Genomic DNA, 24,614 nt, shown 5'->3' on the forward strand with positions numbered 1-24,614 from the left:
AGTCACCGCCTCACCAAGCATATTACATCTGCTTACACATTCCTCTTATATCATACCTGGTTGACTGTCCAGTCTGTATTTGGAGCAGGACTCTGAGGTGATGGAGAAACAGCAGTCATTTCACTGAAAGACCTTGCCAATCTAGATTGTACAAGTTTGCTAAAGAAAATACATAAAATATGTTGTAATGTCTGTACAGTTTCTTCTTTGAATATTTAGGACTTATTATTGAGCTCATACACATGGTATAAGCGCAGGCATATCTTTATTTGAACAGCTACTAATTGCAGGTTTCTTTCGTGACTTCTAGAACTCTTGGGCATGGCACTGGAATTAGAAAAACTAAAGAAGGCGTGGGGAAGGGACTGAACACATCAACTTTAAGGAACAAATACAATTTTATTATAAGCAAAAAATAGCATTAAAATCATATATGTAAAACCAAGCCTTAGAAAAGTCCAAGTCTTATGAATTTTATGGACCCAACATGGTCCATGTTTTGGCTTCTGTAGAGAAGTCTTCCTCATGGGTCGGCCCACTAGATGGTGCTCATTGAGAGACTCTTCAAATGACAAGGCTTAAAGGTTGATAAAGCTGGATTGAAGGCATCCTATATAATAAAACCCTAAGCGCGCATGCACACTTAGGGTTTCGTGATCCCTGCCACCGTGTTTACTGATCCGTGGCCGATTCTAATTTAGATTCTATTTTAGAACGCGGCGGTAGGGAACACTCTGGCCACTCCCCTCCTCCCGCCCTGACTCACTGTAATGCCCTCTGTTCGTCATCGTCGCCCCCCCCGCGTGCACCCCTCCCTGCAGCATCCGAACCCCCGTTGACCCTCCCATCTGACCCTCCCACCGCGAGACGACCGACAAACCTCCTGGCTCCAGCGGGGTCCGCTGCATTCTAAATACGCTGCTTCGGGGCCTTCTACTGCCCTGATTTCCTCTGCTGCATCCCCGATGACATCATCAGGGACGCATCAGAGGAAATCAGGGCAGTAGAAGGCCCCGAAGCAGCGTATTTAGAATGCTGCGGACCCCGCTGGAGCCAGGAGGTTTGTTGGTCGTCTCGCGGTGGGAGGGTTGGATGGGAGGGTCAGTGGGGTCGGCTGCACGGTGGCGTTAGTGGCGGGGGGGGGGGGAGATGGAAAGATGCTGCTCAAGGGTTAGACAGCACAGGTAGATGGGAGGGAGGGAGGGAGGCAGGCAGGCAGACTTTGGAGGTGGGGGTGGGACAAAGTCTGAAAAGCAGTGAGGGGGACATAGGAAGGAGGCACTGGGGGCACTAAGGACATAGGAGGCACTGAGGGCACTAAGGACACAGGAGGCATTGAGGGCACTAAGGACACGGGAAGGAAGCACTGGGGGCACTAAGGACACAGGACGGAGGGACTGGGGGCACTAAGGACATAGGAAGGAGGCACTGAGGGCACTAAGGACATAGGAAGGTGGCACTGGGGACACTAAGGACATAGGATGGGACACTAAGGACATAAGAAGGTGGCACTGGGGGCACTAAGGACATAGCAAGGAGGCAATGAGGGCACTAAGAACATAGGATGGGACACTAAGGACATAGGAAGGAGGCACTGAGGGCACTAAGGACATAGGAAGGGGGCCACAGGGAGACAGGCAGGCATGGCACAACAGAGAAATACAGGCAGGCAGGGAGACAGAGAAAGAAAGACAGACAGACAGGGGGCCAGGGAGAGACACAGACAGAAAGAATGACAGACAGCATCCAAGGAGAGAGAGAGACAAAGAAAAAAAAAAAAGATAGACAGACATCTACTCTAGCACCCGTTAATGTAATGGGCTTAAACACTAGTATACAGTATAATCTTGTTATAACAGACTTCAAGTGACCTGGAAAAATGGCTCATTATATCCAGAGTCCATTATATCCAGAGTTGCATTTTTTAAAAACTTTATTTAGGTCAACTTGAAACAACGTTCAATCAATGAACAACAGTCACTGCACAAGCATATCAGCAACATCAATTACAAAACTCAGCAATATGGCACGAACTGATTGCAAAACCAGAACACTAAAAGATGTTCTAAAGCATTATGTCGTACTGTACTGGAAAGAAAAATACGCTTGTCATTTTTTTCTGGGCTGCATTTTGATACTATATCACCGGCATGCCACGCGCCTTGTAGGCGGAGCCTGCATGTCCATTATAGCCGAAGAAAACTACAGCTAAAAGCGGCTCTGGGGACCAAATTGGTTGTCCGTTATATCCGAAAGTCCGTTATATGCGAGTCTGCTATATGCGATGATTTTCTGTATGTTTATAATGGCGCACGGCCGGACCAGCGGACCTCGTCCGCTATAAGCGAGTCCATTATAATGAGATTATACTGTAAACAAAGATGCCATATAAGTTTCAGTTTGATGCTGTGTGCAAATTTCCAGGCGTCTTTGTTTATATGCCTTCAATCCAATCAGTCCCTTCCCCACTCCTTCTTTGGTTTACTTAGTTTGTTCATAGGGTTTTTTCCTTCCTTTTGGATTATTTTGTTGTTTGACTGGAATTAGAAAGCAATTATGCAACAGATCACCTCTGGCTAGATGAAACTACTGAATCCATTGCTTCCATAGATGATATCACAAAGACATTCTGGAGTCAAACCAAAATGATCACTTTAGGAGTTAACCATTTTCTAAACACAATACCCTCCTTATGCATATTAATGAACATGAGAGGCTTCTATATACATTATGTGCTTTGTGTAAGAAGTCCTTGCAGTTCTAATTAAGTTATGCATTCAAATCTAGTATGTTATATACAGTTCTTAGAGACATCAAGTTAACTTTATCAACACTGGAGTACATTTTCTAAACTAAACTAAACTAAACCTTAGATTTGTATACCGCACCATCTCCGCGTGCGCAGAGCTCGGCACGGTTTACAGAGGTTGAGAGGAAAGGAACTACAAGGAAAGGAAATAGGAGAGGGACTGAGGAGATAGAGGGGGACAGGATACTAGAGCACGGGAGGTGATTAGATTTTTGAAAAGAGCCAAGTTTTCAAGTGTTTGCGGAAGGATTGGAAGGAGCTAGAATTTCTGAGCGGGGAAGAAAGGTTGTTCCAGAGTTCTGTGGTTCTAAAGGGGAGGGATGTTCCAAGTTTTCCTGCGCGGGATATACCTTTTATAGAAGGGAAAGATAGTTTCAATTTTTGGGAGGATCTAGTCGAGAGCGGGTTTGAGGAATTCCAGAAGAGTGGGATAACAGGAGGAAGGACGCCATGTAGAATCTTGAAGGCTATGCAGGCACATTTATAGAGGACTCTGGAGTATACTGGGAGCCAGTGAAGCTTGGAGAGGAGTGGGGAAACGTGGTCGAACTTGCCTTTTGCGAAAATAAGCTTGGCCGCGGCGTTTTGAATTAGCTGAAGTCTATGGAGGTTTTTCTATGGAGGTTTTCAAAAATTTTGGAGTGTTGCAAGACTCATTCACACTGACAATCTTTTGATTGGTTAAGAAATAAACAGAGGATATGACTTTCTGTCTCTCTCTTGAGCAAAGAGCTAATTTTTAAATTTAGAAGTAACAGAAAATTACCCTTCAGATGCTAGAATTCTGGTAGATACCTACCTTGTAGATGGTTTTCGAACAGGAATATCGTAAGCTCTAACAATGTTGACCAAAAGTATAATATCCCCATCTGATAGATTTTGAGCAGTGACTTTCTTTCTTTCTTTCCGGCTTGGCTTCAGTGGTCGCTTTGGTTCAGCTAATTTGAAAAGGCCAACTCCCAGCAGACTGATATGACAAAGTAAAACATTAGAATTTCCCAATATGTAAACACTCCCCCCCCCCCCCCCCGGTTCCTCTTTGTTGAAATAAAGATTGGCAAAGAAGTTCCAGGTGATACCTTTTTATTTTGAACTGATTTTCTCATTTTGAGCAGACCTGATGGCGTGCAACTTTTAAAAATTAGTCAGAAATTGATTTAGTTCAGCATCTGCTGAAAGCAGTTTACTCGGCACAAAGTGAGTGTTGGGACCAATTGTGGGATCAAGTAGAAACTCAGTTTTACTGCAAAAGCCCAAGATTGGCCTGTGATAGCCTCACTGTTTCAGTTAAACTTACAGAAGAGACAGAACTGCCTAGGAAAGGAGGTAAAGATAGTAAACGAGACAAAAAAAGAGTGGGAAAGGGTCACAGTCATCCAACTTGAAGGACAATAGATTTTATTGATAACATACAAATAATTAAAACATATGTAAAAGGTAATTTGAGCTTAATAAAGAGTCTTTTAATCCTTTTAGTACTAGACCCCAACACAGTCCGTGTTTCGGCTTAGAAAGCCTTTCTCAGGGGTGTATAAATGAAGCCAGTAGATGGCGTCAAACTACTTGTTAAAATACCAAGAAGGAATGCTCTTAATATACTGTATGATGAAACTGTAGTATATGAATAGTAAAACTGCCATCTTCAAAGAACATATTATATACTGGATTATAGATAGACAACTTCACTTTCTCTGAAAACAAGCACAAAGGACACCACAGCTAATACTGCAACCTTCTGTTTGGGGAAAAGGAATCGGAAGGGGACAGTTTGGATTGCTAAATAGTTGGCATCTTCTGTCTGGAATAGATGCAAGACTCGCCCTAATGCATGTAACTTACAGAACATGTAGTTACAGAATTGTCCTATAGATCTAGCTTACTTCGACCCAACCTTGCCTGAAAGCTGTTCAAAAATTGAATGACTAAATTTGACTGATTTGCCTCCTTTGCTAATGACATACATTAAAAAACCTGGCCTTCATTTTTTACTGGAAATCCCGTCATGTTCATTTTGCTTGGCATTATACACGGTCATGTAATCCATATTTGTCACCAATTACAGGTTATCTTCAGAGAAAAGGGTATCACCTGAAAGTTGTTTGCTTAATCAAACTACTTTGTATTTAAATGAACTACCGCAATGGCTTTATTACTTCATTCATTACTATTTACATAGTGTTCACTCTGTCATTTTGCATTTTTAAATTTATTAAGTCCTATTTCTTTCATATTTGTTCTTTTTATCTTTATTAAAGGGGGGGTGTCACATTTTTTCAAATTTTAGGGAAACACCACTTTTAGGTTTCCATTATAAGCTTAATAAACAATCTTTAATAACACCTGATGGGAAATATAATTCTCCCCTTGTAGAGCACACACATAATAATAATCAATGAAGTTGTTTGACCCTACAACACAATCCCCAAGCACCCATGATCTGTTTCACTGATGCTAACTGAACCATAGCTAGCAACAGCAATTTTTTTTTTTTTTTTTAGAACTGTGGACTGTCAGCAGACAGCACCCAGCATGATATATACAAAACTATAAATACATACAACAAAGGATTTAAAGGGCTTACTCTCAGTTCAGCAATTTATTGATGTATACCCTTCATAAATGTAAGTGCCATTTAACCTCTTGAGTAGGAAGATTTTGTCACTCAGCTTTTTAATACATGCACATTCATATACTACTAATTAAATATAAGGGAACCTCTTTAGTCCTTATATATTTGAATTTTGAACAACCTAAAAGGAAAAAAATGTAACTGCATACAGAGGCCTAGGCAATAAAACCGAGCGAGCACATGGGGGAGGGGGAGGAAATTTTGTAACAGGGCACCTTGAACTAGGCAGCTGGATGATTCGTGATAGGAGCCTATTCTATGCAAAAACACAGAGGCCTAACAAAACCAGGACGACTTCTACAGTCTGTGTCCACAAATGGCAAAGAAAGATCAAGATCAAGAATATGCATATGTTTAATCAGAAATTGATAAGGAGTGTTATTTTTGGGCAGACTAGTCTATCTGCTTACATATATTACATAACCATGATGTTGGCACTGATATAAAATTAGAGGTAAATGGTGAACAGCCTGTATAAATTATGGAGGGTTTTTTTTGGGGGGAGGGGACTAATGAATATAAAGCACGGTGAATAGCCTACATGAAATATGGAGGGGGTTTTTTTGGACCAGTGATTATAAATTATGGCTCAAAGCTTTACAAATTAGTAATGGTATGGAGCCATGAAAGTTCTGAGTTCCTTTTTATTCCTTATGATGAATAATCTTGCCGGATTTTTGCAAAAGTTTGGTTTTACTTTGCTTATTGGCAGGTTGTCTAAGTATGTATGCAGTGTGCACCTTCAGGTTCTCCTAAATTCTACTGCTAGATCATCAGTTATTCATTAACAGGTCATAGAAGCCTGCATCTGGAATGTCTACTCAGGGCTGGTGCAAAGCTGGTGGACATCTGGATGAACATTCAATACTGTGGCTCTGCCCTCCTCCCCCACCTAAGACAGTCCAGCATCTTACCTCTCCCCTTTCTTCCCCTATTCCCACAATCCAGCATGGGAAGACAAGTTGAAATCTCCCCAGTTCACCCTTTCCCTTCAGACAAGTTAACATTAGAAAACCAACAAGCATTATACTACCGTATATTCACCCCCACTTTACTACCGACGCCATAAGGGAAAGTTTTAATGTGCCATTATTTGGTAAAATTTATTGCACTGCATGTTAAAATTTTACAAGTTGCATGCTAAAACTTTTACAAAATTTAATTACATAGACCAGATAAATCTATTATTTTTTAAATATACACAAAAGAAGCAGTAATGCCCTGTATCAACTTGAAATTTTATCTTTTAAATTTGCCATGTTTAAGTCACTAGGAAAAGGATCTCTAATTATACTACTACTAAGGCTGAGCAGGTACTTTTTAAACAGTGCGGACTGGTTTCAGGCTCGTGGCCAAAGGGACATAGTCCTTTGCTTCCCTTTTTTTGTATTAATAAAAAAACTTGAGATTATTCATTTTAGGTATGTCACATTTACATGGGAATGTTTACTTCTATATTACAGTATAGCTATAGGTTAGTGGAATATGTGCACAATTTCTGTAGTTTTTGTGCCTAACTTGAGAGTACAACCCTTATTCTATAGCAGAATAAAAAGTGGAGGAAAGAAAGGGAAAAGAATGATAACTTGTCATGACATACCCTGGACCACCAGAACTTAGTATACAAGGAACAGCAGAATAAAAGAAAATAGAGACAGATATGCAAAAAAAGAAATATTTACATTAACTATACACAGAAGCCCATATTCTACAAACAGTGCCTTAAGTTAAGTGGCTGTAAGTGCAAAACGCTGTTTAAAAAGACCTTATAAAAGAATTTTCAAGGCTCCTACCTGCGCCTAATAAAACAGCACCAGAATCGTGCCTGTGGAGGCACTTTACGATGCCTAATGCCACTTAGGCATGGCTAATGCCGGATGTGGTGTTAGGCGCCATAGATCACCTCCGTAGGCGCGATTCCCGTCAAAGGTAGGCACCGGAAAAGTAGGTCTTGAAAACCCTGGCCTACATTTCTGGCGCCTATCTTTCCCGAAGGCGCGATTCTCTACATGGCACCATGACATGATGGACACGATATCGACGGCTGCCAACGGCGTCGTTTACAGAATCTGGGCCAGAATGCTTAAAGAGGGAAATATAATAGATTTTACAAATGCCATTCACTAAAACGTGGAAACATGGGCTAACTTAAGAAAAATACTAAAACAAAGGTGCTCCCTCTTTAACAGGAATTTGGAATTTCATAAACTATCCTCCCCTTTCACAAAGCAGCGCTAGTGGGCACCAAAGCTCATTAATTCCTTATGAGCTTCAGTGTGATTACCACCAGCCACTGTGGGAATCGGCTTTGTAAAAGGGGCCCTATGTTACTTTAAAACCCAGTATGATGGTAACCTTGAGTGTAAAAACAAGGTAATCAAAACTTACGATTTGTCTATTTTCAGGGAATTTAGTAAAGTGTGTACTTGCATGAAATAAAGAACAATTTAATTCATACTATGTGCTTATTCGGTAATTAGACAGTCTCCTTTTCCTCAGCATGCACTCTCACCATTAGGGCAATTTGCAAAAGTCTGCAGACAGCTACAAAGCCCAAAGGTACTTTTCTCTGTAGAGCTTCACTAAATTTCAAAGGAAAAGCCTTTTCATTTGAAAACTGCCCAGGAAAATGTACCGAAAGGCAAGGCAAAAAAGAACCAACAAAAACTGCAGAAAAATGTGCAAGGTGCAGGAATTTATTCAATAAAAGTCATAAAAACATATATAACATAAACCAATTGTATCCAAAAACTGGTCCTTGTTTCAAAAAACACTTCTTCTTCAGTAGTCCCTGATGGATGGTACGTAGAGTTTCAAAATACCGGATTGGATGGAAACAAACAAAATCTCAAATGGAACAGTTGTGAAAACTCCTGTCGATAGTGCTGCACTGAGAAACACTGTTCTGTTTGAGATTTTATTTTCATCCAATCCGGTCTTTTGAAACTCTACGTACCATCCATCAAGTACCCCTGAGGAAGAAGTGTTTTTCAAAACACGGGCCGTGTCAGGTCCACTACACAAGAACCAGTTTTTGGATACAATTGGTTTATATATGTTATATATGTTTTTATGACTTTTATTGAATAAATTCCTGCACCTTGCACATTTTTCTGCAGTTTTGTTTTGGTTCTTTTCAGGAAAATGTACCCACAGATATAAAACAAAAAATAGGTACATACCTGGGCTTTAAAAAAATTTTAAAAATTATTTTCTGATCAAGCACAATCAAATTCATGAGAAAAACTTCAACTTGCACAGTTTTTCCAGCTTTAGGCTTTTCTAGACAACCATAACGTAGAGATATCCTCACTGAATATACACACAAAGATATCCATATAGCTAAAATGGATATCGCTATGCATTCATGGTTTAGCTGACTGTCCTAATAAATTTTTTTTTTCCAATTTAAAACTATCCCTGTGCTCCTAAATTTAGACTCCTCAATTCACAAGATACCCTTAAAAAAGGACAGTGTTTAGGTTACCAAGACACCCCTCTAGATTAGAAAATGGATGTCCAAGTCCAGGGTATTTAAAAAAGGCTTCCTGAATGCGGATAGGCAATACATATGCAAGTGCTGCCACTTACACACAAATGATGAATCTTCCAAAACTGTGTATCCTGAGCAGAGACTCAAAAAGCTAATTCTCAGCTTTCTGAGGTGCTTTTAAAACACCAGAGAGGTAACTATAATTGCTCCTTCAAATATTCCTCTAGACCAGTGGTTCCCAACCCTGTCCTGGAGGAACACCAGGCCAATCGGGTTTTCAGGCTAGCCCTAATGAATATGCATGAAGCAAATTTGCATGCCTATCACTTCCATCATATGCAAATCTCTCTCATGCATATTCATTAGGGCTAGCCTGAAAACCCGATTGGCCTGGTGTTCCTCCAGGACAGGGTTGGGAATCACTGCTCTAGACTAAGCCCAAATAAGCTGATGGGCACTTTGTGTGTACTGTTGCTGCAAAATAGGAAAACACATGTATATTTTTCAGGTTTACCCAAATTATGTCCAGGATATGTTCCCTTCACTCCTGTGGATGCCACAGATACACATGTGTAAGCAATTGCTTGGCACTGACACATATAAACCCGCTCTTTACACAAATAAATGCCATGTAAACATTCTAAAATGACTTCCTGAAGACAGGGAATCAATAGCAACCCCATCATTATGCTCATAAAATTCTATTCAGGTGCTTATTTTCAGCCCAAAATCTAGGCACCTGTGATGAGATGGGTGTCCCGTCACTAGAAATTTCAAAATTAAAGAAGGCCTGAGTGAAAATAACATGGGTTTAATGCCAGGAAGAGATACCAGATTTGCATATGGACCCTGCAAAGATACCTGGGAACTCGCTACTCACCCCAAGGGAAAAAGGGGTTAGAAAACAAGACTCCCAGTGCTAGAAACATGGAAAGAGAGAGCTTGTCACAAGCTGTCAGGTGACCCTCAATGAATGCTGGCATTTGCCTAACTTCGGTAAACCAAAGATCCTGATGTGCCCAGCGTGTGGCCAAGGACTTTGCCCTATAGGAGCCAGAGTGGGCCCAAGGGTGACTGGTGGTGACCAAAATGACCACTCAACAGCACCTATTGACTCAGAAAATAAGCACCTAAATAAGACCCCCCATCTCAAACACTGGGTTCATTATTACTGAATTAAAAAGCAAATATGGTAAACTGTCACAATGGAATGGATATAAACTCTCATTACCTAAACTTACACAGGTTCTAGGACATCCTACTAAACTGCACTAGTATGGACCACACACAAAGAGGGGCATAATCGAAAGGAACGTCTAAGTCTGTTTTCATCTAAGTCACAAGTTGTCCAACTTTTTGTCCAAGTCAAAAACACCTAGAACAAGCCCTGTTGAATGTGGGAGGGGTCTGCAAAGTGATGGACTGAACACCCAGACATGGCACCTAAATAGTGGGCACTGCTGTGAACTTCACAAAAAGGGTGCCATGTCTTCTTCTCACTACAGCTCCCTTATAGATCATGGCGAGCCCTTCAAACCACCTCCAGAATCTCCTAGACCCACTTATCTACCACCCCAATAGCCCTTATGGCTGCAGGAGCCACTTATATGCCAGTACAAAAGGGTTTTGGAGGTGTATAGAGGAGTGCACATGTTTAAGTATCAATGCATTAATTACAGGGGCTTATGGGCATGGGTCCTCCTCTCCATGGGTTCCTAACCCACCCCCAAGACGTTGCACCCCAATTGAAGTTTTTTTCACTCCATCTTGGATTCTGAGCACCTTTACTCGTTTAAAAAGGTATTTAAAGTAGCTTGTTCCTTTACTAGTTTTTTGTTTGTAGGGCCTTTCTTCTGCCATGTCAAAAGTGACGCAGCAAAGGAAAGGCCCTGCCGGGGCTGGCCAGAAGCTACCTGTTTACCGGCACTTCCTCTGCTTGCTGGCTGCCACTACAGCATCGGCTGAGGGAGAGAGGTAGGGAGGAAGGGGGTTGTCAGGACCAGTTCTGCTGCTGTGGAAACGGAGGGAGGGAGAGGGTTGTCAGGACCGGCTTTACTGCTTTAGGAAAGGAAGGTGGGAGATGGAGGGTTGTCAAGACCGGATGCCTGCTGCTTTGGGAACAGGAGATTTGTGGCTGCCACAATGCTTCGGGAGCTGCAGGGAGGGAGTAAGGGAGATTTGTGGCTGCTGCTGATGCCTCTGGGGCTGGAAGGAGGGAGGAAGAGGAGATTATTGGGTCAGGAGCACCATTTAGGAGCACGGGAGACAATTTTTTTTTTTGGGGGGGGGCCGGCAATATTTTTGCCGGTTGGTTGAGAGTGCCAGTTAATTGAATGCTGGTTAGCTGAGATTCTATTGTACATTGCCAGTCAAGTGTCTTCTTGAAAATTTAACTGAAAACAAAACACAATGAACTGTTATTGTCTTACCCAATGGTAGGAATTTCTTCTTCAATAACCATGTCAGACAGAATGAAATGGTGCCTTGCAATCAGGAATCTGTTCATCACGGATTCTCTAACCTGAAAGCAATATGTAACTTCAATTTCATATTCAAGAATTTAGTACATATAGGAATGCATTTTACTAATAGTGGGCCCAACAATGTGGGTGCATATGGATGAAAAATATTTAGAAAATCTGGACACCAACAAAAAATATTTTTGTAAAAATTCATTTTTTGCTTGTTGTTTTAAATTAGATTTTGCTTTTTTATGCAAGATATTGTCTATCTTTGTTTTTGATTTATTTCATCATTCTTGGATATTTTTGTTTGGGGTTTTTATTTAGGTTTTCTCTAACATTTGGAGATAGGCAAGATAAAAAATAAAAACAAAGAAAGCTGTTTAAGATTTTTGTTGTCTCTACCCTCTAGTCCAGGGCTACCCAAGTCCAGTCCTCGAGATCTACTGGCAGGCCAGATTTTCAGGATATCCACAATGAATATGCATGAGAGATTTGCCTGCACTGCCTTTTTGGTATGCAAATCTCTCTCATGCATGTTCATTGTGGATATCCTGAAAACCTGGCCTGCCAGTAGATGTCGAGGACCGGACTTGGGCAGCCCTGCTCTAGTCTCTTATACCTCCATTCAATTACAATTCTGTACAGGCAGAAAGCAGTGACAGTTGCAGTGGATCTCCTGGTCCTTATCCTAAGAACATAAGAATTGCCATACTGGGACAGACCAAAGGTCCATCAAGTCAGTAGCCTGTTTCCAACTGTAGACAACCCAGGTCACAAGTACATAGCTAGATCCCAAGTAGTAAAACAGATTTTATGCTGCTTATCCTAGGAATAAACAGTGGATTTCCCCAAGCCATCTCAATAATGGCCTATGGACATCTATTTTTAGGAAATTATCCAAGCCTTTTAAAACCCCGCTAAGCTAACTGGTTTCACCATATTCTCCGGTAACAAATTCCAGAGTTTAATTACACATTGTGTGAAGAAATATTTTCTCCAGTCTGTTTCAAATCTACTATCTAGTAGCTTCATCCTGACCACTACAGCAGTTTTTAAGAGCCACGTGACTGAGAAGGCGTAACATCTGGCATGCAGATGAGTGCTTGAAGGTGGAGAGATTGTTAGCCTGTTGTTCAGGTAGAAAAGGAGATACCAAAGGCACAGCTATTTGGCTCAATTGAAAACTTAGGACTGTCAATCCTGTGTGCAGACTTCGGGCAGGAAGGTACCTGCACACATTCAGTGCAGGCACTGCCTAAAGATTTAAAATGACAGTGCAGGAGGGATGACAACTCCCTCCTGCCATGCCGACCCCACCCACACCAATGAGAGAAAAAAAAAATCAGCAGGAGGGATACCCACTCTCTCCTGCCACCGGATGCTCCCTCAACAACCCCCTCCCCCGGTACCTTTTTCAGAAGTTGGGAGCAGAAGGGAAGCACGGTCCTTCCAGCTCAAAGGCCTGCCAATCTAAAATGGCGGGCCTTCCTTCCTCGGTGCATCATGTGATGCATGGGGAGAAACCTAAAGTCTTGATTGGGCATCCCTCCTGTCAATTTTTGCTGACATGGGGAGGGGAAGGGTTTAGTCCCCAGTGCTGGTTCGTCAGTGGGATGTTGGAGAGGGCCATCATCAGCTGGGGTGCTTTTTCCTTTTTTTAATGAGACAGATATTGTGCATGTGTAACACTTACAACATGTGTGTCCTTTAAAAAAAAAAGGTTTCTTGCCCTGAACACCTGAGTGCCAGGCGGCTTCCCCTGCCTCTCAGCTGTTCAGGCTTCCCCTGCCTGCTCTGCGCCTGTGAGAGCAGGCAGCAATCAACTCTCACAGCAATCAATCAGACAGGAGAGTCGGGAATTACCACAAACCTCCTTGCAAATCATTTTCATGCAAAATTTTTATTTTAAAATTGGCTAAAAATTGGATCAGAGTGGACCCATGCAGTCTTACCAATCCTATTTAATGCATCTAGCTCAGAGTAAGTTACACAAGCCCTTGCCACATATAGGCACCTGAAGTTACATCAGATGTATGACTGGCTTAACTGTGAGCATGTAAATATGGGGTGTGCTGATGCCACGTTATGTTGGTATTCTATAACAAAATCTGGTTGCCTAGATGCCATTATACAATAGGCTCTCACTGTGTGGTATTAGTCTGCCTAAAAGGAGGCACCCACATATAGAATTGCCTCATTAGTAAATAAGCAAGGAGTCGACAGGAGGCCTAAAGGCAGAATATGGTACTGGTATTGATTCCTTATTCTGCATCTGAGACACTTCCTGTAAATGGAATGCAAATCTATGTAGTTATAAACAGAGTCCGGGGAACATATCTAGTTTCATTTTGAAGATCAGGCATGAGGATGCCTCAGGAAGCCATCCTGCCCTTTTCTCAAACTAGATACTTAGGACCTCAAGTCTTGGATGGGACAGAATCTCCCCTTCCCCACCCCATCTTCTGTGTGATCATGAAATGCTTGGAGTGAAATTCCAGCCCTCTTTCTCCTGGTGGAACTGGTTTAATCTACTACACTGGTCTTTTAGAGGGTTTCTTAATAAGTGTCTTCCTGACGCTGAGAACTTAGCCAAGATGTTCTCAATGGGCAATTTTGAAGTATATTGAATAAATCTAAATAATCTTTAGAACCCACTGATTGGAGGTATAAGGAGCTAATGGATTGCAAACAAAACAAAACCTGGCAAAGATATTAAAAAACTGGTTATGTTCTTGTGGTGGTGGTGGTAGTCGTCCCCCCCTCCCCCCTGCTCTGGCCATAGAGCTGGTTGGGTCTTCTGGAACAAGAGTCTTTCTGATAAGAGCAAAAAGGAAGAGGATATTTATTCCCTTGAGAATAATAGGATCTCCTTTGCCCTCTACTCTGATACTTCCTAGAACAGTGTTCTTCAACCACCGGTCCTTGAACCGGTGTCGGTCCACAGAAATTTTCTGCTGTTCACAGGGCCGGCACGTCTATCGGGCCCAAGACAGCGTTCTTCAGCCGCCGGTCCACAGTGCGATCAACGTGGCATCTTCAGGCCGGCTCCCTGAGTGCTGCAGTGCACAAAGCAGTGGGAAAAGGCTCCTAACCGCGTCCTGCGTCTGAACCAGAAGCCTTCTCTCTGACCTCGTAACATCAGAGGGAAGACTTCCAGATGAGGCGCGAGGAGCCGCTGCCCACAGCTTTGTGCAATGCAGCACTCAGGGAGCCGGCCCGAAGACGCCGCACTGATCGCACCGTGGACCGGCCCGAAGATAACACTGGGGGCAGGCCAGAAGGCAAGAAACATGGAGGGAGAGAGACAACAACAGTACGGAAAATGCTTTTATTTTTTTTTATTTAGTGATTGATTTCTCTGTTCAGGATTTTATTTAGTGATTGATTTGTCTGTTCAGGAAGAAATGCATTTGTTTCTTTTCCTCTGGGGTTGTACTGCTTGCAGAGTCTTGCATCTTAGGGTTTGTTTGTTAATATTAGTACTTTTAGGTTTTGGTCCTGCATTTGCATGGGGTTATCTGTTTTCTGGTAGGAATGAATGTTGAAAAGCATACAGTGTGCTTTGTGTATTTTAATTTTGTGGTTAACCATTATGTGTTGTTAAAATGTATGTGTGTATATATAAAAAATGGATGGAAAAAATTGTGTTTCAATTAGTATTATTATGGTGGTGGGGTCTGTGGTGGAGATGGGCATGATTTAGCCCAGTGTTCTTCAACTGCTGGTCCACAAAATAATCATTTTATTTTTGTCGGTCTATAGGTATCAAAAGGTTGAAGAACACTGTCCTAGAAGACAAGATGAAGAAGACCCAAGAGTATCACAGCACTGCCTGATGAGAAAAGCAGGCTCCTGAACCTTACCTCAGGAAAAAAAAAGGCATATTAGGGCTGTAACATATCTTAATAACTGCCCCCCTATTTGTCCTCTTTTATGTATCAAATCTTTAGAAATTTTAACTTCAGTCTTCCTTTCTCTGACTTCCTTTATCTTTGTTAGAAAAGCTCATAATTATCCTTAATAGTTCACAAATGCCCCGACACAGGAGCAAATGTATGTGTATGCATGGGCTTTATAAAGTAACATTTGTATCACAATTCCATCTCGGCTCCACCTAAATTCCACCCCCAGGAATGCCTATGCACAGATCAAACAAAAGTAGTCCAAATCTTTCAAATATACCTATATTTCAGCCATGTATACTCCAAAATTTTACAATACCTATTTTCCTTGTATAAAACACACATTACACTTGCAAAATATATTAAAATTATGCTTCCCTTTTGTAAATGTATGTGCATTCTTCTGTAAATTCACAAGTACATACATAAATCTATTTTTTGCCCCAATCATACCTCCAGAAATGCCTTGCTGATGTGCTATATGTAAAGTAGCAAGGCATCAAGTGGAAAAATGCACGTAAGTTTAACTGCAGATAGGATGGCCAACTTTTAGGCATGGCATTTCTGTATATAACTACATTTCCCATCTTAAGAGCAGTATAGAAGGGGTAAAGACTAGTAATGGAGGAATTTTTTATAAGCAAGTCTTACCTTCTGTAGATACTTGGCAACCACTGCTCTGTGGGCATCTAAATGGTCTTCAGTTCTGAGAACATCCTTTTCACGTAATCTCTTTTCATACTCCTAAAGCAAAAGAATGAATCTTATAGCCTGATGTTCTCTAGAAATGTATTAAATGCAAGAAAATATATTAAAAGCAAAAAACTACAGCATAAATTAGGGATAGGAAAGTCTGGCTTGGGTTTATCACAATTGACAGTATTTTATTTTAGATTATACAGCTGGTAGGCAATAGTCTTCTAATTTTATTGTGAGAGTATGCAAATATGCACTGCTGTTGGGCCTAATTTTTTACCACTGGCAATCAGGATGGGGGGGAGCCATCCAACGGTGTCCTCCCATGCACCTTTAAAGTGCTTCAGATGGGTGGGGGGCGGGGGAAGAACTGTGCATTATTGTTACATGTACAATTTTGCAAGTATGCAGAGATGGGGACCCCATTCTGTGCCGTTTCTAACTCCTCACCTAATATGCTGTTTCTACCATACTTCTGTTCCAGTAATCCAAGCTCTGGCAATCATTCTCTTCCTTTCTCCATCTTTTACTTTTTGGCTTCCATCTCTCTTCCCTTCATTGCCATTTCTTCCCTTTTGTCCTTAGCTTTTATCACTTATTTCAACTCATTTTCCTATTTCTTCACTCAGTTTTCCTCTTTTGTATATTTCCATTCATTTTCTTGTGCTGGCTGATTTAAATTTGAATTTGGAGGACAATGAAGATTCAGCAGTGTCCTAATTTTACAGTGATTAATAACGCAAGTACACATCATAAGAACATAAGAGTTGCCATACTGGGACAGATCAAACGCCCATTAAGCTCAGTATTCTGTTTCCAACAGTAGCCAACCCAGGTCACAAGTACCTGGGCAAAATCCCAACAAGTAAAACAGATTTTATGTTTATGGATTTCTCTAAGCCATTTCAATAATGGCATATGGACTTCTTTTAGGAAATGATCCAAACCTTTTTTAAACCCTGCCAAGCTAACAGCTTTCACCATATTCTCTAGCAATGAATTCTAGAGATTAATAACATGTTGAGTGAAGAAATATTTTCTCTGATCATTTTAAATTTAGTTGCTTCATCATATGCCCCCTAGTCCTAGTATTTTTGGAAACAGTAAACATGTGATTCACATCTATCATTTCCACTCCACTCAGTATTCATAGACCTCTTTCAAAATTTCCCCAGAACCATCTCTTCTCCAAGCTGAAGAGCCCTAGCCACTTTAGCTTTCCCTCATAGGGAATTCATCCCATCCCTTTAATCATTTTTGTCACCCTTCTCTGTATCTTTTCTAATTCTACTATATCTTTTTTAAGATATGGTGACCAAAATTGCACATAGTATTTGAGGTGTGGCCATACCACAGAGTGATACAAAGGCATAACATTTTCAGCTTTGTTTACCATTCTTTTTACTTTCCATCAGTTAGATTTTGTCTTATCCTACAAATATAGACCTTCAATTACTGATGACTATTATTAACCCCTGGAAAGGGCTATAATTCATAAATAATTAAACAATGAGGTTTTTTGACCAATGATATTATGTATAACCCCATAAAGACACAGGGTCACCAGGTCTGGATATTTGAGGTCTTTTTCCTATTTTTTTTTTTATACCAGAATTGTACACCATTCAAGTATGCTTAGTTCACTGTTTGTGTGCAGTGTGGCTTTAGAGCTGGGCACAAGTTTTGTTCTCACATTTGTACGTAAGTGCATGTAGAAGACATTTAAAAAAGGAACAATATTTAAGACTGCAACAGTTCCCAAGTGGAACTTTTTTTAAAACTGTTTTATAACAATCACGCACCACAACTCTTCTCCAACTGTGGCCAAACTGTTTCCAGGAATGCCTATATACACTTGCACAGATTGTGAAAAAGTAGGCACAATATTAAGGTGCTCCTACTTTTCGTCTGCATGGCTGACTTATCCTGCTGTTTATTTATTAATTTAAGTTTCAAGTTTATTAAAATCTTATTATACCACCAAATCAGACTTCTAGGTGGTGTACATATCATATTAAAATACAAGTGTTTAAAAAATACAGGCTACAACAAAGGTATATCGTACAAAGACTTAACAGTACAAGACTGACAGACAAACTGGGACAGAAGGGAGGCGGTAGAACTACATTATTTAAAGAGAAAGAACAAGTGGAACGGACAATAGCAGGGGAGTAAATATCACATGAATCAGTCATGTTCAGAGAGAAAAAAAAAAAAGCGCTAAAAGCGTCCTTGAATAGATAGGCTTTGAGATTGTCATTTATTTAGTCTGTCCTCCAAAAGGAGCCCAGAACAGGTTACAAGAGTACATTCATAGTATGGGTAGGACAAACTTTAGTGAGAAATAGCGACTTTACAGCATTTACAGTATAGACATAACATACAGACTTAGTGGACATAGGGTGGATTAAGTTGCAGCATTTTCAGTATAGATATAACATGGAGGTCAAATAGCTTTTCTTAACAGGTGGGTGTATCTTTGTTGTGGAAAATGTGATACTAATTATGGTTATATTTGCAGTGGCATGCAAGTTTTAGTGAGATTCCGTTTGGTGTATTAGGTGGTATCTTTGAGATCCATCCATCAGGGGTGTAAATGCGGAGAACCCCTGTTATAGGAAAGTAACCTCACTTTCTCCCTGGACAAGAAAGATGAGTCAGCCACACACTGGTGATGTCATCTGATAAGCTCAAAGTTGATAAGAAAATTGGGTCATTAGGGCATAGACAGGGGGTGGGTAAGCAGAGTGGGCAGACTTGATGGGCTGTAGCCCTTTTCTGCCGTCATCTTCTATGTTTCTATGTTGGGACAGGAAGGGAGAAACAGGGTCATATTAGGACACAGAAGGAAGGGAGGGAGCATGAACTTGGGACACAATAGCATAAGCAATTTTCCAACATGTAAAACATGCTTTATACTTGGAAAATTCTTTCTAAAATTATTACCCAAAATTTGTTTGCAAAAATGATTTCAGTAGCATTATGGCTCTAATCCAAAGATAAACCAAAAAAGGACTAGAGGTACATGCAACCCTCAGAAAAAACTTAGGTAAGCTTTTTCAAGATACCGTATTTTTTGCTCCATAAGATCCACATGATCATAATACGCACCCTAGATTTAGAGGAGGAAAACAAGAAAAAAACCATTCTGAATCAATTTCTCCCTGCCAGGCTCTGCACCCAACCCCACACTCCTTGCCAAGCTCTGCACCCTGTCCCCCCTCCCTACTAGGCTCTGTACCCTGTCCATCCTCTGGTGGTCTAGTGGTAGGCCGGGACAGGGCAGGCATGCCTAGTGGCTGGCAGGCAGGCAGGGACAGGGCAGGCGGGCCTCCCCCCTCCCAAGCAGCCCCCCAGGCAGGCAGGCAGGCAGAACTACTCCCCCCAAGGCAGCACCCCAGACAGGCAGGCAGGAGCCCTCCCCCCAGGCAGGAAGGCCTACCCCCTCCCCCCCAAGCAGGCAGGCTTCCCCCCTCTCAGGCCTATCCCCCAGATAGGCAAGCAGGCCTCCCCCCTTCAGGCCTCTCCGCAGGCAGGCAGGCCTGACCTCGCCCTCCTTATTTCTAATTTGGCATGCAGGTCCCCACCACCCCGTACCTATTTTTAATTAGGCAGGGCAGCGCCTGGCCTCCCTCCCCCCCACCGTTACCTTTTTAAAATTCTGAGGCCCTCCCTCGCTGGACGTGGCTGCCTGGAGCAATGACAGCAGATGCGGCTTCCTCGGAGACTTCTTTCCTTGTGGCAGAGTGGCGCACAAGACTGCCGGCCTGGTCCCGCGCCACTTCCTGCAAGAACTTTCCTATTAAGAACTCTCACGGGAAGCGGAATGGGACCAGGCTGGCAGCCTTGTGCGCCGCTCTGCTGCAAGGGAAGAGGATTTAGAGGCAGCTGTCAGTGCTCCAGGCAGCCGCGTCCAGCGAGGGAGGGCCTCGGGATTTACAAAAAGGTAACGGGAGGGGTTTGGGTATTCGCTCCATAAGACGCACCCTTATTTCCACCCCCTTTTATGCCTATCATTAATGGTACATCTAGAGAATTTCAGCTCACGTCATCGGGTTCATTAGAAATGGCCCTGTGTGCCTTCTTAGGCTTTTTTCCTTCATCTAGGTTTTTTCCTGAGTGTTGTGCAGTGATTATTAGAGCATACATATTAGTTATACTGGCGTGGGGTTCAATCCAAAGATATTCAGAGTCAGGACACCATAGCACTATACCCCAATACTTGTTTTCATTGCTACAGTATGATGCAGGCTATAGAAAGGGAGTCAAACACCTTTGAGTGCTGCCAAGAAGTCTGGTTGACTAAATGTCTCTATTGAAAATTCACAAGGCTTTTTTCATGTCTAGATTATGCTCCATTTACATATTTCATTATCATGAAAACCAGCCCTCTTGGCAGCCCTCCACGACTAGAGTTTGACACTGCTGTACTACATGTTTGTTCTGACCATTTAATACCACTGCCTACCTGGAAGAACTTGTCTGAGATTTCCCTATCATGGATGGGAACCTGCTTATAGTTCCGAAATTCTGCTACTTCTTGTGTTCTGAGCTGCAGCAGGCGAAACCTTTTCGATCTGTTGAATGCCTCTTCTGAAATAAAATTAAATTCTTCTTGCAGCTGTTCTAGTCTAAAGAACTCTGGAATATAGGCATCTCCATTGGAAGCAATCTGAAGAAAAGCAAGACAGAAAAACACCGCCTATTCAGTTCTAAGAAACAACTGCCTGTATAACAAATGGCTTTTTGTGGAAAAATTATCTTGCCCTTATTAATTACAAACTTATACATAAGGGAGTAGATTCAATAAATGGGGCCCAAAGTTAGGCACTGGAAAGATCCATGCTAAACCAATATTCTACAAAGGGCAATCCGCATAATGACCTTCATAGAATACAGCCAGTCCCCCGTGTTAAGATCGAGTTCCATTTTTTAAACCGTTCTTAAGTTGAATTTGTATGTAACGCAGATCCTGTACAGTACAGTCTATAAAAACATTAAAGAACATTAAATATTAAAGAAACAGTCCTCAAAATAAAGTGCTGTAGTTTAAATAGAAAGAAAAGATAGGTTTACACTTACTTTCATTCTTCATCCATTCCACTGTTCCCTCTTCACCACCATATCCAACATTTCTCTCTCTCATCTCCCTCTTCTCCATGCATCTGCACCTCACTTCTCTCCCACCACCATGCCCAATAATTCTCCCTTTCTAGTCCCTCCCCCACCTCAGCATCTCTTTCCTTCCCTCCCTCCATTCTTCCATCCTATGTCTCAAATTCATGCTCACCGCCCTCCCTCCATTGTTAGGTTCAAAGAAGAGCGACCAAGATGGTAAAGGGGATGGAACTCCTCTCGTATGAGGAAAGACTAAAACGGTTAGAGCTCTTCAGCTTGGAAAAGAGATGACTGAGGGGAGATATGATTGAAGTCTACACAATCCTGAGTGGAGTAGAACGGGTACAAGTGGATCGATTTTTCACTCCGTCAAAAATTACAAAGACTAGGGGACACTCGATGAAGTTACAGGAAAATACTTTTAAAACCAATAGGAGGAAATTTTTTTTCACTCAGAGAATACTTAAGTTCTGGAATGTGTTGCCAGAGGTTGTGGTAAGAGCGGATAGTGTAGTTGGTTTTAAGAAAGGTTTGGACAAGTTCCTGGAGGAAAAGTCCATAGTCTGTTATTGAGAAAGACATGGGGGAAGCCACTGCTTGCCCTGGATTGATAGAATGGAATATTGCTACTCCTTGGGTTTTGGCCAAGTACTAGTAACCTGGACTGAACACCGTGAGAATGGGCTACTGGCCTCGATGGACCATTGGTCTGGCCCAGTAAGGCTATTCTTATGTTCTTATTGTGTCCCAAGTTCATGCTCCCTCCCTTCCTTCTGTGTCCTAATATGACCCTGTTTCTCCCTTCCTGTCCCAACAAAGAAACATAGAAGATGACGGCAGAAAAGGGCTACATCCCATCAAGTCTGCCCACTCTGCTTACCCACCCCCTCTCTATGCCCTAATGACCCAATTTTCTTATCTTGACCCTTGTAGGGATCCCACATGGGTATCCCATTTATTCTTAAAGTCTGGCACACTGTCTGCCTCGATCACCTGCATTGGAAGCTTGTTCCAATGATCAACCACTCTCTCTGTGAAGAAATACTTTCTGGTGTCACCATGAAATTTTCTGCCCCTGAGTTTGAGCGGGTGCCCTCTTGTGGCCGAGGGTCCCTTGAGAAAGAAAATATCATCTTCCACTTCGATACGTCCCGTGAGGTACTTAAATGTTTCGATCATGTCTCCCCTCTCCCTACGTTCCTCGAGAGTGTAGAACTGCAATTTGTTCAGTCTCTCTTCATACGAGAGACCCTTGAGCCCCGAGATCATCCTGGTGGTCATCCGCTGAACCGATTCAATTCTGCGCACATCTTTACTGTAATGTGGCCTCCAGAATTGCACACAGTACTCCAGATGAGGTCTCACCATGGCCCTGTACAACGGCATTATGACTTCAGGCTTTCGGCTGACGAAACTTCTATTGATACAACCCAATATCTGCCTTGCCTTAGATGAAGCCTTCTCCACTTGATTGGCAGTTTTCATGTCTGCACTGATGATTACTCCTAAATCTCGTTCTGCTGAAGTCCTAGTTAAAGTTTCTCCATTCAAGAAGTACGTCCTGCATGGATTTCCGCTTCCGAGGTGCATGACCTTACATTTCTTAGCATTGAAGCCTAGCTGCCAGGTTGAGGACCAACTTTCCAATGTAAGCAGGTCCTGCGCCATATAATTCTGTAAACTGCATTCACTTACTATATTACATAGTTTGGCGTCATCGGCGAATAGTGTTATTTTACCTTGAAGCCCTTGAGTCAGATCCCCTATGAATATGTTGAAAAGGAGTGGACCCAGGATCGAGCCCTGCGGCACTCCACTGGTCACCTCCGATGTTTTAGAGAGGGTACCATTAACCACCACCCTCTGAAGTCTGCCACTCAGCCAATCATTGACCCATGCAGTTAGTGTCTCTCCTAACCCCATCGATTCCATCTTGCTTAGCAGCCTGCGGTGTGGGACACTGTCAAAAGCTTTACTGAAGTCCAGGTGCACGACGTCCAAAGACTCTCCCAAGTCCAACTTTCTTGTTACCCAGTAAAGAAGCTGATGAGATTGGATTGGCAGGACCTACCCTTGGTGAATCCATGCTGACTGGGATCCCGAAGATTCCCTTCATTCAAGATCATGTCCAATTTGCTTTTAATTAGTGTTTCCATGAGTTTGCACACTATTGATGTGAGACTCACCGGTCTATAATTCGCAGCCTCTGCCCTGCAACCCTTTTTATGCAGAGGAACGACATTAGCTAATTTCCAGTCCAGGGGAACTTTCCCCTTACTTAGGGAGAGATTGAATAGCTCAGCCAACGGTTTCGCCAGGACATCGCTCAATTCTCTGAGCACTCTTGGGTGCAAATTGTCTGGTCCCATGGCTTTGTTCACCTTGAGTCTTGCCAGTTCACTGTAAACTTCACCTGGTGTGAACTCAAAATTCTGAAACGGGTCTTCTGTGCTTTGTGTTGCCTTCAACTGCGGACCGTGTCCCGGTGCCTCACAGGTGAAGACTGAGCAGAAGTATTCATTCAGTAGTTCGGCTTTTTTGGAATCTGCTTCCACGTAACTTCCGTCCGGTCTTCTAAGGCATACTATCCCGCCTGTGTTTCTTTTTCTGTCACTAATATATCTGAAGAAGGATTTGTCCCCCTTTTTAATGTTTTTTGCCAGAATTTCTTCAACTCGAAGCTTTGCCTCCCTAACTGCCATTTTGACCGCTATAGACCTGGTCCTATATTCTACCTTTGCCTCTCTTTTCTCCGTGCCCCTCTTACTCCGTTCCGTGTCCCAACGTGCCCCTCATTGTCTTTACCGCCCTCTGTGCTGTGTCATAACTTTGTGCCTCCCTCCCTCCTGTGGGCATTTACCTTCTGTGGCAGGCTTCCTCCTCTGAGCCGCACTCCTATTCACAAAGCCATGAGCAGCGGCTCCACTGTGTTGGTGCCGGTGCCAGAGCGGGGTAAGCGATTGTGTTTGGTTGGGTGGGTGGGTCGGTGTGTGAGTGGGGGATGCCGGAACGTGGCAGGACAGGCGACGCAAGCAGGTGGGGGGAGGGGGGTGCCGGATCGAGGGGGAGGGGAGGTGGAACGAATCAAGTGAGTTTTCCTTACTTCTTATGGGGAAATTCGCTTTGATATACGAGTAAATTGGTTTACGAGCATGCTTCTGGAACGAATTATGCTTGTAAACCAAGGTTCCAATGTATCTGGGAATTGGAATGACACGCGAGATGATTAAATTTGCAGACAACACGAAACTATTCAAATTTGTTAAAACACGTGCAGACTATGAAAAATTGCAAGAAGACTAGGGGCTCCTTTCACTAAGCTGTGCTAGCCTCCATTGAGCTGGCATTAGATTTTCCGTGTAGCGCGGAGGACAGCGTGCGCTAAAAATGGCAGATGAAATTTAATGCGGACAAATGCAAAATTATGCAAGTTGGGAAGAATAATCCAAAACATAGTTACCAGATGCTAGGGTTCACCTTAGGGGACAGTACCCAAGAAAAA

At 42.4% G+C, this 24,614-nt stretch overlaps 1 protein-coding gene across 2 annotated transcripts in view; it reads right to left on the reverse strand.

Moving 5' to 3' along the window:
* Positions 1–24,614, reverse strand: part of CC2D2A (coiled-coil and C2 domain containing 2A) — a 190,976-nt gene that overhangs the window by 78,349 nt on the left and 88,013 nt on the right. For both annotated transcript variants that reach the window (XM_033948896.1, XM_033948903.1), the window contains exons 20-24: positions 20,463–20,666; positions 15,950–16,042; positions 11,361–11,452; positions 3,609–3,776; positions 57–159 (exon numbers count right to left, since the gene is read on the reverse strand). In XM_033948896.1, the coding sequence (XP_033804787.1) occupies positions 57–159; positions 3,609–3,776; positions 11,361–11,452; positions 15,950–16,042; positions 20,463–20,666 (660 nt within the window). The remainder of the gene's footprint in view (positions 1–56; positions 160–3,608; positions 3,777–11,360; positions 11,453–15,949; positions 16,043–20,462; positions 20,667–24,614) is intronic.

This window comes from Geotrypetes seraphini, chromosome 1, assembly GCF_902459505.1.
Source record: "Geotrypetes seraphini chromosome 1, aGeoSer1.1, whole genome shotgun sequence".
NCBI lineage: Eukaryota > Metazoa > Chordata > Amphibia > Gymnophiona > Dermophiidae > Geotrypetes > Geotrypetes seraphini.